Source organism: Antrostomus carolinensis, unplaced genomic scaffold, assembly GCF_000700745.2.
Source record: "Antrostomus carolinensis isolate BGI_N321 unplaced genomic scaffold, ASM70074v2 scaffold17842, whole genome shotgun sequence".
In the NCBI taxonomy this organism is placed as follows: Eukaryota; Metazoa; Chordata; class Aves; order Caprimulgiformes; family Caprimulgidae; genus Antrostomus; species Antrostomus carolinensis.
The window spans coordinates 126,146-140,301 of NW_010299183.1; the positions used below are offsets into that span (position 1 = coordinate 126,146).

A 14,156-nucleotide genomic window follows, 5' to 3' on the forward strand; every position below is an offset into this window, starting at 1 on the left:
TTGAGAATATAAGTGTAAAATATCTCCTGCCGAAAGCAATTGTCATAAAATGACACTTTCCCATTTTAATAGCTGAATAATCAGAACAGAAATATTTTCTAAGTTGCGGAGAGGTTATTGCTTTTTTCACACAAAGACACTTAGTGATAGAAAACCAAATTTTATCCAGATATTCTTCAGTTTTTCTGTTTTAGTTCTTATATTTGAAAAGTGTGTCCAAATGCCTCCTGACAGCCTTGACACTTCAGGGTGTTTAAAAAAGGTGTGGGGTGTGTGCATTTGATTTCATTTACCGACTCAGTGTTTTCCTTTAATCTAGTAGCAAAGTTAAAATAGTAGTTCTCCAACAGGAGCTGGAAAACCTGTTAGGGAATGACTGGTTGGTAGGGTTCATACATCTTTTTTTTTTTGTGCTTTGGAGCAAATGAGGAGCAGGTCAGCGTGGGAGGGCAGCTGCTGGCACGGGTGCCTCTGAACTCAGCAAACAACATTTGTCTGAACTGCCGGCTCAGCGCCTGGTCCCGGCTTCAGCATCTCTGAGAAACCTCCAGCTTGACAAAATTTTGACATCAAAAATAATTCCTTCTCTTCTGTTTTCTCCACTCACCATCCCTTTACTTTGTGCTCTCTCATCCTCTTCTCTTGTCTTTCTGTGAGCCCAAGGTGTACCCAGAGGACACTACCAAAGCATGGTCAGTGGCCTTTCTTGTCTTTTTAATACCAATTTTAATACAGGTCTTCAGGTTTTAGCTTCACCACTCAATCTGGAAAAAATCAGCAGCTGTAGGAGCATAACCTGCTTCATTTTGCTTTTAAGCAAGGGAATCAGAGACTTGTCTAATGACAACGGTCCAGCTTGGGTTGTGCCAGATCCTGATCCCAGCTGCTGTGACCAAACCCATCCATATGCTGAACTCTGAAAGCATGTGGTGGTGGTGACAGTCAACATTCTCCACCAAGCAGAGACCTCTTGGGGACCTGGCATTCATATTCTGGTGGATGCTGCTCTGTTGGCACCACCCCATTTTGCTTGCCAGCACTGAGGATGCTTCATCTTGCTGTGTATATTAATTCAAGCAGCAGTCTCCATCTCCATCCGAACCCTAGAGAAAGAGTGGACATTTTCGTGGGAAATAGTTTCATCAACCAAGAAAATGGAAGCAGAGCCTGCTGCCTTCTCTGGACTAGTAACATTGAGATCAAGCTTCAGGCAAAGTTGTGTCTCAAGGCTTCTGAGGATTTCTACACATCAGGTTCTTTCTGAGGCACTTTCAAATCTGTTATTTGTAGCCTTTTAATTACAATACCCAAAGACAAGGTCCTGGGCTGCTTACAGGGAGAGTTGTCTTCTTGGAAACCCTCATTGGAAGCAATGGTTTTTGTTTTTTTTTCCCAGTAAAAAGTAGAGTGCAGATGCTAGCTTTTAGATAGGTTTTTTAATGGTTTTGGGACAATCTGAACTGTGAATAATAGGGGAAAACAGTGATATTTTTTTCCCCCTAAGAACAACTGTGAACTTTAAATCTATGTAAGCTTTTTGAAGATAGAAAATGACAGAAAACTTTTCTAAATAAGCCTTCCACATTTCAGGTCATCATAAGTGATTCCTGCTTTTAAATCCTTCTGTTGATGCCATTGTAACCAAGTTGTAAGCAGGACGAGGCTGTTAGCAATATAATCAGTGAACCAGTTCCAGAGGGTGGAGCAGTTTAGAGACCAAATGCACTTTAAATGGCACTAGAGGAATGATACACTACTGACTGAAAATGTAGGCAGCATTATTAATGATGTAATTAAAGTTCCACCTCATGGGCAAAGTGGAAGCACACAGAAAAATATTATTAATATTGTGTTTCCTACATTTGATTTATCCCCGCTTTAAGTACTAAATGATCTATGCAAAATACACTGGAAATTAAACACTCCTGCTAAAATTCACAACTTTATTATGTAAAAATGGTTCAAGCTTAGGTCAGAGTACATTAGCCAGAAGTAACTTAACCCATCTGAAAAATGTCTTATGCAGTTTAGGTGCGTGGTTGATACTTGGGAAAGCTGGTGTGTACACCAAGAGGTTTTACTCCATAACCAAAGATCACGGTTTGCAATTTGCATTGCTTCTGTCAAGAAGAGATCTCAGTCATTCATTTAGACCCTTGGCTGATCATCATCTATGTTACTGGGTGAATTTTCTTCTTTATTGCAATCTCTTAAAAGCTATTGAATAGGACATCTTAGTACCACTCTGTTCTGAGTTTAGTGGATCAATTAAAGACAAAATTAGAAAATAAATTGCTGCTATTAGTAGTAATAATAAAAACAGTCTAGGGTTTGGTCCTGCAAATTCTGAACATTTTCTGATAGACTGTGGAAGCTCTCAGAGTTGCCTTATGGGATTAGGCCAGACTCTGCATCTGAACTAGAACACATTTTTGTGTTAACTGCTTCTAAACGAGCACTTAGTTTTAAGTAGTTGGCATAAATCTAATTTTAATTTACTGTTTTCATTTTCTTCTGCATTGATCCTCTTTTTGTAGAGATTCAATTGCAGACTTGGAGAAAGATGTTTTTCAAAGAGTCCAGATGGTATTTGCAATTATTTATTATCATTAGCATTCTCTGAATCTGAAAACAAGACTTTTGCCAACTTAGATAAACCTCATCTGCTGCCCTATTGTTTACAATTTTTCAGTGTCTTATGTTAATATAAACTCACTCTTGGGGTGATTTCTGGGGCTAGAAGAGAAAAAAAGAAGTCTGTTATTCCCAATGTATGGCAAATTGCTAACAACCTTTGGGAATATCACTTGGATTGCTTGATGGCTATGAGCAAGCCAGCAATGTATGTCATTCTTAAGAGTGGCATAATCGGAACAAAAATCATAATAATCAAACCAGTAGGTATGAAAGCATTGCACCTTTCCATACATGCATACACAACTTTTTCTTTTGGAGTCACTTAGTGTATGAGGCCATGATTACTATAGTTTGTCCTTCCTAATATGTCCCTTATAATTTTTTTCAGAGTTTTGAGGGTGAAGGTGGCACCTTAAGTCTGCAAAAATTGAATGTTTAGAAATTTTATGGCTGTGGTGCAGTGGGAATAAAATGCCACCTTCTTTATTCTAAATTAAAATGCCTGAATTCCTCCACTAAAATTGTTCTGCCTCACTGCACAGCTCTGTAAGTTAAGTGGACTCTATATACGATTGGAATAAAAAAAGTCTACTCTTTTTTTTTTTTTTTTCCTTAACATTTTGGGAAGATATCTATATTTTATAATATTTTAATACATTTGACTTATTTGTGTAATTGGTTTCTACAATGTTTTGTGTTGATTAGCATTTGGAACAAAGCAGTGCAGAGAAGAAAATACAGGGACACCTGTTTCAATTATACTACAGCACCAATTTCAACAATAAATCTTAATTGCAATCAGTCTTGATCAACCCACCTGTGTAGATTCCCTCATTTACAATGAGGAGGGATAATGGAGAAAAGAGAAAAAAATGTAAAGAGAGTGAAGAAAAAAACCCCAGAACACTAATATGGATTATGTTTAGTTCTTATACTTTATGTTTTCAGATTACTGTGCTCTGTTAATTATTAGGAACAGCAGCCTGAATTTCTATGCTCTTCTCTGGGAATACAGTGAACCCATGTTTACTTTCAGCTGCCACGTGAGCAATTTCCTCTTAATTCAGGAGGGGTTGTGCAAACAGTCGCAAGGTGGAATTAATTCTGCTTCTATGACCAAGCCCAGCAGGTGAATGTGTAGCCAATTCCTTTAAATGACTTCTTGTCTTTCTTTGTGGGGTAGGAAATATATGGGAGCCAATCTCTTACGTAGGTAACCTCATGCAGCTCTATTATTTTTTTTTTTAATTAAGACTGGTAGGTGCTGTATAATACTTGGTAGAGGTATACCGGGATCTCCTCAGCAGGCTTGGCAGCTGCTTGCTGACATCCCTCCCCACTGTGCTCACTTCCTTGGAGCTCCCTTAGAGTCACAAATCAATTTTCTAATGTGCATTTACATAAAGAGGGAAAAACAGTGGGGGGTAAACAGTCCAGATTCCAGTAAAGGATATATAGGAAAGAAAACCAAATAACATTTATTTTCCATACTTGTCATTATCTTTTTCTCCTAACCTTTGTAACAATCACTGGGGCATAGGTAAGGGACAGGATGGTGGCCAATGATGGAGGGGTTTGGGCAAGACTTCTGATTTTATGATGACTTTGTAAGATGTTTCCAGACATACTGTTTCTTTTGCACATTCATTCTCATTCCCTCTGTCCATTTTTCATACCTTTTCATCTTACTTTCCTTTTTCCTTATTCTCCTGAGTTGTTATTCCCTTTTTCTTCACTGTGCATCATGTGTTTAAAAATCTTGTTTCCTTAATCTAATGCATTGTTTTTCATAGTTGCATTTCAACTAAGTCTTTTGACTCAAACTCTTAATGTTGTCTCATCTCTTTTTTTTTTTTTTTTTTTTTCTCCTGAGAATGATCTTGGTTCTATTTGTGTTTATTTCCTCTTTTCCATTGTTAATGGCTTGTTCTTCTTCGCTGCTTTATCTTTTTTCGTGATAGATCTTCATGTCCATTTGTCTTCATTGCTGTTGCATTCCCCTTTTCCGCTATGGGGCTCTGATAATAGTGATGGACCACTGCAATTAAATTTATTCCATACGCCACTGCTTTCCCTGACAGACTGACACTGCTCTTCTTCGATGTTCTTACCTGTTGACTGGCATTAAGAAAAGTCAGCCAGGACCCAGGGATTTCAGTGAAGTGTGACATTGGTCTCCTGGTGACGACTGAACATGGCAAGCCCTGGATGCTTTAGGGTATCTTTAAAGCTGGTTGCACAACATGGAAAAAACAATCCGTGATGTTGTGGTGATGCAAAAGTATTCCGAATAGTCATAAGAAATTTCTCCTGTTGTTGTAGTTTGATTGTTATTGCTTTTAAATGTAACATTGTCGTTAGCTGGTGGGATGCCTAAGCCAAGATGTTGTCAGCAAACAGCTTTCTCTGAATGCAGTTGCCGTTAGCAAACTGGCATACAGTCAATAGGAATTTTTCTGAATTTACTACTGTTTGTTGACATCTTATTCTGTTACAGGCAAGTATTTAATCAAAGTTTATTGTCATTCTTTTCTGAGATTTAAGTGGGACATAAAATTTTACGATACGTATAGTATTTTAGATGACAGCTTCATTATTTCCACTGAATAATTTGAAATGCTACAAGGAGAAATATTGATGTCAAACTGGTAATTGTCATTAAATATGCAGCACTTTTACAGCAGTCATTTGTGCAAAAAATAAATTCGCCAAACTTGTAGGTATCAATAGAGAACCGTTTGAAATAAAATTCCTCCTTCATCTTAAGCCTTTCCCCACCGCGGTGGTTGCTCAAGGCTCCACACGTGTGCAAACCTGACATCTTCAATGTAATTTTTCAAATTTTTCTTTTTAAAAAAATGAAAGTGGTGTAGTGGTGAAAGTCAAAAGGGGAGGATACTTGATTTGTAATTGAGTTGATATTTTGATTTCTGCTGCCTGATGGGATTTGTGTTTTTGTTGCTCTAGTTGTATCCTGTCCCATGGACATTCCCTTGTTCCTGAGCCAGGAAGGATGTCTGTGGCAGGAGGAATTAAACTGTATCATAGGAGATGGGTACCTGGGTTGCTGGAAAGCATGGGACTGATGTGCTGGAGCTGCAAGGCATTATGTGAAATGGACAAATGCAGTTTAATATTGAACTGGTTCGGAATGAAACATTCCTGTTGATTCAGTGCCTTGCTGTGGAGTACCGTATTCAGGACTGTGGGAATGGCTTCTACTTCTAGGATGGAAAAGACAATAAGAGAAAAATTAAGTTGCCCGCCCTGCTTCTCTCCCAGCCTGATTTCAGATGCTGTGTCTTGAGATCTAAACGAATATTTGAACGGGAATTCATATTGCATTTGGATGCATAATTTAGGTGCTTAAAGGCACTAGTCTTATTTAGAGAGGGAGAAAGCCTCCTCTAGAAAGATTATTCAGACTATCCGAGATAAGAATTACACCTTCAAGGTATTGGGTGGTCAATTTGGAAGCTCTGGAGAATGTAATATTCCCTGTAAATCTGTGGCAATGCATAAAGCACACTTCAGATGTTTTGTGCACTAGTATTTTTCATGGAAAATGAAAGATTATTACCTCCCTTTGTAGTATATGGTAGTTTTCTGAGAATTCTCTGCCAGTCAGCTGGTACAGAAGAACATACCCTTCTGCAGTAATACAAGCCAGTAATTAAACCTGAACACAGCGAATAGAGCTATAAAGTAAATCAAAGTGAGCGTTGAATTGTACTTTCATGCACCGGGTGGTACACTCTTTATAACAAAACTCAAAGCTTCCTTTCTTTCCCGAGGAACCATGAATTGCAGCCTCTGTTTGCAGTGTTACTGTTGCTGTCACCTGCTGTAAATCCAGCGTGAAAAGAAATCATGGAGGGAAGAAGTGGAAAGCACTTTTTGTTCCTTTGTCTCCCTTCACCACAGGGTCATCACTTGAAAATCTGTGGCACCTGGGCTCATGGCTGGAGGAAGCCACCCCAAAGGAGACCCAAGCATTTTGAGTTGCCTTCTGAGTGGAGTGGATTGTAAAGTCACTTTGGGCTTTGTAAAGTCAGATTAAATCAGTGGAAAGGCTCCTGTGGCTTTCAGCATACAGGGTTTTCTCTGATGCTTACATCTCTGGCACAATCTGACTGGTGGAAAAATTGAGCTAAATCCAGAATTTGGGGAACTTCATAGTGCTCACTTGCCATAATGCCCGTATATAATGAATAGAACCTCTTGCATGGATGGAGGGGAACAGGGCATTTTGCAGGACCAGTGTCCATTCTCATTCCTTCTTGTTCAGAAGCCTGTTGCTGGCTGTTCACCTGCTTCCCTGTAAGTGTCCGTGATGGGAGAGGAGGACAGATGTTTTACCCGGCTTCACCAAAGCATATAATCTCTTGATGCTACTGTACCATTGACTCCTAAAATCATGCCTTCCTGAGATGTCCTCACGTTATCTACCGCCGTACAGCCAAGCTGTCAAAATGTTAGCAGGGATTTTGATGCTAAATGACTCAGGAAGACAGCTGGAACAAAGTTTACAGGTTTATTTGGGGTTTTTATGTTGTTTTTCTCTAAAGAGAGTTCTCAGCATTATGTGAGCATCCCAAGCAGCAGTGGTGATAACGAGCTAGTTGAAATGAATGATGGATTAAGTTTGGTGTGCAGGGGGGGCAAACGTAGCACCAAAGGATGGGGGCTGTCTCTATGGGGTATGGTCTCCATTTTCTCATTGAGTAGACTTAAAATAGTAGTGCAAAGGCTGAGCCTATCAGGCCTTTTCTGATGAGCATAGATGACTGCAAGGGAAATGGAGTATAAAAATATTTTTAAACATATCTTGCAGTCTGATTGCCTGCTAGATTCTCCGTTACTTCTCATAATATGCTTGAAAAGTTTTATTTGTTCCTCGAGGGCGATGAGCCCATCTTCATTTAGGGATGCAACTGCAGATAATACCACCGTGCTATTGACAGCTTCATGCACTCTGGCTAGCAGCCTGCCTCTTTTATTTACTCACTTGTATATGTGTTGCCTTGCAAAAGCAGTACAGTTTTCTGCCCTCCTAGTTATAATTGCATCCTGGGTGACCTCGTTACAGAGCCTGTTCCTTTAGCGTGAGGTGAAAGAGGCAGTTGTTGCCATTATAAATTTTAATTTTTTTTCTATGTATAATGGAGCCTGAATAGTCATTATGTTTTTTCCTAGATTCATAATTAAAGAAACCTCGAAGGAGAGCTTTGTAACTGTTATAAGGGCAAAAGAGGAGGTGACGTTCAGTGTGAGCTTGTTGTTTATAAACAGGTAGATTTGAGGTTTCAGAAATTTCACATATGTAGTTGAAAATTCATGAGGGTCCAGAAACACTAAACAATAGAACAGTGTAACAAAGTCAGTCATGTCTGTTTATCGCTTAAATTATATTTGTAAGACATTAGGTGTAATTCAGTACTAAGAGTTACATGTTATGAATTTTTATGGATTATAATGTCCTCATAACATCTATGTAATTACTAAAATTCCTGGACATTTCTTTTGTTATTTTGAAAATAAAATTATATTTTATTTTACTTTTTAAAAACAATAGTTCCATGTGTTGGACTCCACATGACATTCCTCATGTGCTTTGTATTGCTACTCGTTCTGCCAGCAGCTCTTTTGGTTGGTAGGTTTTATACTACTAGTACCCAATGTCCTACCTTCTTTTTGAAAGGGATTTTGGGGAGATGCTTCTCATCAGGAGGTATGATTTGGTCCAGGTCCCTTGGTTCATCTCCAGCAGAAAGTATTGATCCCTAATTTTGGATCTCCTAGTTTTTGGATACAGAATCAGAAATAATAGTGGCTCATTCTGGTGAGGTTGCAGGAGAAGGACCAAAACATCTATCACACACTTCTCTGGCCTACAGGCAAAAGAAAATTTCTTTCTGTGGAGACCTTCACAATTTGTTTTGTGGAAAATAGGTTCTGTAGGTGGAGATTGCTGGAAAATATGGGTCAATTATCATCGGTTCTGTTGATAGTTGATATTACAGTTTTCTAGTGATTGAATTATCTCATTCCTCGTGCTTGCCTGCTTTATAAAGTAGACTGCAGCCAAGATGTTACACACAAAACTTGAAACACATTTTTTTTTTTCTTTTTTGCTTTTCTGAAGAAATACTGAAGTTTGTTCAAGTATTACACTTTCAAGCCTGAAGCCTAACCATGTGCTCTTTTGTAGTGTATTCCTCCCGGGGCAGGTGGATGTTTGACATGAAGTTAATCCATTTGATGTAGACCATGGATATTGAACCAAGCTGAGCCTTCCTCCATGTCTGTCTTGTTTTGTTTGCTCCAGGTGAAGAAGTACCACATCACCTCTGCTCAGAGCTTCCCCGTCCTGATGTTGTGGCTTGTGAAATCCCTTGTGCAATGGACTGTGTCATCAGCGAGTGGTCACTGTGGTCCCCGTGTTCCCATTCATGCTCCAGTAAAAATACTGAAGGCAGTCAGAGCAGGAGTAGGTCCATCTTGGCCCTTCCAGCCAAGGGTGAGTGGTAAATGTTTTGGATTAATCACTGTTCATTTAATGAGTTGACTTGCTTGGCCAAACTGTGTTTAGATCAGAGCTAATAGTAATACTGTAGTGATGAGGAATAATACTTAATATTTGTCTGTACTTAATGCCTAGCAACTAAAAGATCTTCATAGGCTTGAGTTAATGTGTGTGTCACTTAGAGAAATTCTGTCACAGTTCAAAATTACTCACTTCAGTCTATGAATTATTGTCTATCGAGGGTGTGGATTTACTTCAGGAAAGCTACATCCTATACTAATGAAATTGCTGCATGACACAAACTCATCATGTGAGTGTCTTTATATAGCAACATATTAGCACTGATTTAGAAAAGTACAGCTGTGGAAAATGAGGAAATAGAAAAGGACCTGTTTATTAATGCAGACCTAGAATGTATTGACCTTCTTGTCTTTCTATTGTTGTAAGTAAATATATATATATATATATATATATTTTAATATATATATTATAATTCCCTCTGGATCCTTACAGACACATTATGTCTCTGGATTTTTACATCTTAACATCAGTGATACAATTATTTACACAAATTATTTTGTATTAGAAATGTAGTCTTCTATCTACAGTTACACATATGGTGATTAATTTATGTGTTGGTTTATCACACAGGATTTGAAAGGTATCACATCAGGTGGATAAAAATTCATAAAACATGAACAGGTCTAACAGACCTGACACAACAAAAATATCTACTATTGTCAGCACTATGTGCAGTAGCAAAGCACTTTTAGATGCAAATCTAGTATAGGACAAGCTCTGTTAAGTGCTATTTTCTAAATTATCATTAAAGCCACCCACTGTTTCTGGGGCAATGTGAGGACTTGATCTTGCAAACCCATACTCATGTGAACATTCTATATTCACATAAACATCCTCATAAGCACTTGCAAGGAAACATGGGACTCTTCAGGATGAAAACTGCTATATCATTGTTGATTGAATGATAATAACTACTACTAAAAAGTCTTATATGCTAGAGAATAATTAAAATGAAAAATACAGTCAGCTTCATATTTTCCATGGTAGCAGCGAAATGCAAATAACAGATAAACATGGAATTATGAAAGTGAAGTATTGAAGAAGTGAATTCTGGAAGTACATTAGCTCAGTCATCTCAGCCTGAAACACACTAAACTAAAAAATAATGTGCTTTGAACTGAATACTTTAAGTTTCTCAGGAAGGGATAATTAACTGCTGAAATCAAACGCCTCAACTTTTTCTGTACATCTTTAGCAATGAGTCTAATGGTTTGCTATGCAGAGTCACACATCTGCATACAGATAAATAGTGATCAATTTGAATTTGTGGAGAGTGGAAGTGGATTATTTAATACACTAATCACTGCAATACTAAGGCAATGTTACGTTACCTGCTTTCTCTGACTGTTTCATACTCGTCTCACAGCTGAGCCACCAACTTCTACAGAGCTCTGGTACCTCTGCAAGTGACATTTCCTTTGTCTTCTCTCAAATGAGGCAATGTTAACTATGGCTCTGCTGTCTGAGGGCTTCTGGATGCCATCCCATGGACTGACTTCAGTTCAAACCCTTGCGTCATTTTCTTCAAGCTGTCATGACATCCCAGAAGCTGGTCGCTGTGAAAGAAACTAGAGAGGCTTGGTTTAAATCAGGTTTTAAAAAGATCTTTTTTTACACAGCAAACTTATGGAAGTTGGTACAAGAGGAGGTTGTGGATGAATGCAGTTTCAGCAGGTTTAAAATGGGTTAAAGGAGTTGATGAACAACAGGTCCATAAAAAGTCCATGAACAGCTACTAGAATGGCTAGGCAGCGGTGTGCTGTCCTGCTTTCCTTGTACAAAAGTTGTCGATGAACTGCAGACAGTGGCCAGGCTCTCATGCTTTTGCTAAACAACATCTCCTGCTTTCAGTTTTGCAGATAGACTGCTAGATTGGGTGGACCATGTGGCATTTTTTATGTTCTTAAGTTAAAAATACCTTGTTATTACACTCCTTTGTTTAGGAGAGCTTCCTTGCTATGGGTATTCTTGAAAATAACACCTTATTTTTTCTCTGGTAAGCTCAAAATTTGAGTTAAATATTTTTCTTTCTTTTTGTTTGTTTTTCCTAATGGACCAGACATTTTGCCATTTGCTTGCTACATTTTTTTCTTTTTGTTTTTTACATGTGCTCAAACACACAAGAGCGATAACTGGTCTACATTTTTCCTGCCTAGTTAAAATCTTCAGGAAAGTAGGATACCTGGGGCATTTTCTATTCTGTCATCACACTAAGCATTTCAGAGACTGAATGCTATGTGAAACAGTCTATTATCATGAAAAGGTGAACAGTAATGTGACGTGATTATCCAAACTGGTGTGCTAAGAAATTTCTATCCCTCTTTATCTTTTCTCAGTACTATTTGTTGTGGCATTTGGGGTCATACCTTATTTGAGAAGGCTCAGACCTGGAAAGTGATAAGCATCCCTTCGAGGAGCAAAATACCTTCATCTCCTGTTGATTTTGGTAGGGCATAAAGGTGCTCTGAACCTTGTGGTATCTGGCCCCAACACTTTGATTCTTTCAGAACCTGCAGCACTTTGGCTATGCCACAAGTTTCCAGATTCTCTCTTTGGGAACAGAATGATTTTGATTTTAGTTTGTTGTGTTTGTGGATTTATTACCAGTTGTTGACAAAGTGTGGTAGCTTAGCAAAATCTTTGGACACCAATTTAAAGGATGCTGCTTCAAAAAAGTAAAAGCTTCATATCAAAACCTATCTTTCATGGTTTCCCCCATTGTTCTGCAGATGCGGGTGTCAGCTGATACATTCCCCCATCCATACAGTTCAGCACCCTCTACAGCTCAGCTCTTTAAGGCAACGTGACAATAGAGTCCGAATATTAGAAAGAGATATTCCTCCTTGGGAAATTAGCAAGGAGAATGAACATAAAAATAATGCTTAATTTGTCTTTAAACCTAATTGCATGTTTGCTGAGCGATACTGGCATTTAAATGGAATTAGCTAGGCTGTGTGTAGGAGTATCAATAAGGTAACTCAGAAATATACTTTGCCTATTTCTGTTTCCATTATACATTGGAATACAATTTTATGCAAGGCTAGTTTAATGGGGAAACAATATTTTAGAAGGTTGTTATTGCAGCTGTAAAGGTCAACAGCTTTATTTAAGATTTAATTATTTATTTTTTAAAATGGGGAAAAAACAGAGAAGATATTAAGCAAACCTAACATTTTTATTTATTTTTCCATGCCTTCCTTTCGCCACATGCCATAAGATAAAATTCTCTTGACTCTTTCTAGGTGGAAAAGCCTGTCCCCCTGACCGAGCCCTGCAGGAGCACCGTGCCTGTAATGATCACCCATGTGTGCATTTCTTCTGGGGAACTTCTCCCTGGAGCTCTTGCTCTGAAGACGTGCTGGTAACCGCGCTCAATACGACCATTAATTGGAGTGGAGAAGCCACTTGTGGAGTGGGCATACAGACAAGGAAGGTCTTCTGCATGAAGAGCAGTTCTGGCCAGGTCACACCTAAAAGGTATTTAAAGCAAGGTTATTAGAGATTATTTGTAGTTACAATACATTACATGTGCAAGCATTTTCAGCTAGCATAGGGAATCTGCAGCTTTGAAAATAATTTTGTTTCAGGACTAATTCTCCAGCTACTACTCCATCACTACTATGAAAGGGATACTAATATGTAACAAAAATAAATAGCTACCCCACTCTTAACTTTCTGTGTAAATCCAAGCTAAATGCATGTTTTTAGTGTTGTAGATTTTTTTGCTGCAGCTCCTCTGTTACTCTAATTTACAGTTTTCTGCAAATATTTTTCCTGAAGGACAGGTGTGAGGAAACTATAAAGTACATCTGAATATAATGTTCATCAATACATTATTAACAATGCTCTAATAAAATAGAAAAAGTAAATAGAGTTTGCATTATATTTACACTGCAATAAGGCAGGAACATGTGTGATCTATCTTGTTCAGTTGATTTATATAGCTTCTATAATGTGATACCAACACAACCAAATAATGTATTCTGCAGTACAATTTTTCTTTGAATTTTTCTTTGCTTTACTAAATGAGGAAAATAAGTACCACAGATGTTTTCCCTAATATAAAAAAAAATCAAGACATTGCTAATTATTTTTCGCACTGTTAATGAATCTAGAGACTTACAACTGAGTTTCATTTCTTATTGTAGCTCTCAAAACAGTCCTGTTTGTATAAGCAGACTGTGTTGATTTCCGTAAAGTTAATTAAAATTCTTGAGGTTAATGAGATTAATTAAATAAAAAGAAAGAAATCTAGTATTTGTTTATATCCAGAATCTGTTAATAGGCTGTAACTTTACCTAAATAAACATATTGTTTATAGAGCTATATCATGTCTAAAGTAGTTGTTTGCCTCCTCCACTTTTGAGATAGTGTAAGGGGAAATGGAACTGAAGAAGGGTAAGTAAATACTTAAGTGAAGTACGTGAATGGAAAACGGAGTGTCAGTGGTGGAAAAACCCTGCCAAAAGAGAAGAGATTTGTGTACTGAGGACTTGGACTGCAGAAAGGCTTCTGTGGTGGCTTCAGTGCCGAGACATTCCTTGTGTAATGGAAATGGCTGGAGCAGAAAGGACTGATGAGTCCTTAAAAGGGCTTCTTACTGAAATTGTTTCTTTAGCTGCTGCACTGCGTGTTGTTCTTGTGGTGATAATCGTCTTAAAAATAAACACCATAAACCTCTACAAGTCTTTAGGAAAACAGCTCTAAGTGCAGGAATAAAAAAACTCTGTGTTTTAGAATTAAATAGTACCTTGTTACTGCCTGGGGGGTCCAGACAGGTCTGGTGCCTGGGTGGAGGGCAGCTCTCCTCACCACAGGCACTGGCTGGAGCTGTGTTGTGTTTTATGTTTGAGTTGATGAAAACTGACCCAAAGTAATGTTGGGTTTAGAACTGCTGTGGTGAAAGCCTGCT

The 14,156-nt window shown here is 38.2% G+C and overlaps 1 protein-coding gene across 1 annotated transcript in view; it reads left to right on the forward strand.

Annotated features, from left to right (window-relative positions):
* THSD7B (thrombospondin type 1 domain containing 7B) overlaps window positions 1-14,156 on the forward strand; it is a gene marked incomplete at its 3' end in the record, with an annotated part of 130,907 nt that overhangs the window by 107,587 nt on the left and 9,164 nt on the right. Inside the window, exons 7-8 of the mRNA XM_010162709.1 lie at window positions 8,966-9,157; window positions 12,487-12,721. Of these exons, the coding sequence (XP_010161011.1) occupies window positions 8,966-9,157; window positions 12,487-12,721 (427 nt within the window). The remainder of the gene's footprint in view (window positions 1-8,965; window positions 9,158-12,486; window positions 12,722-14,156) is intronic.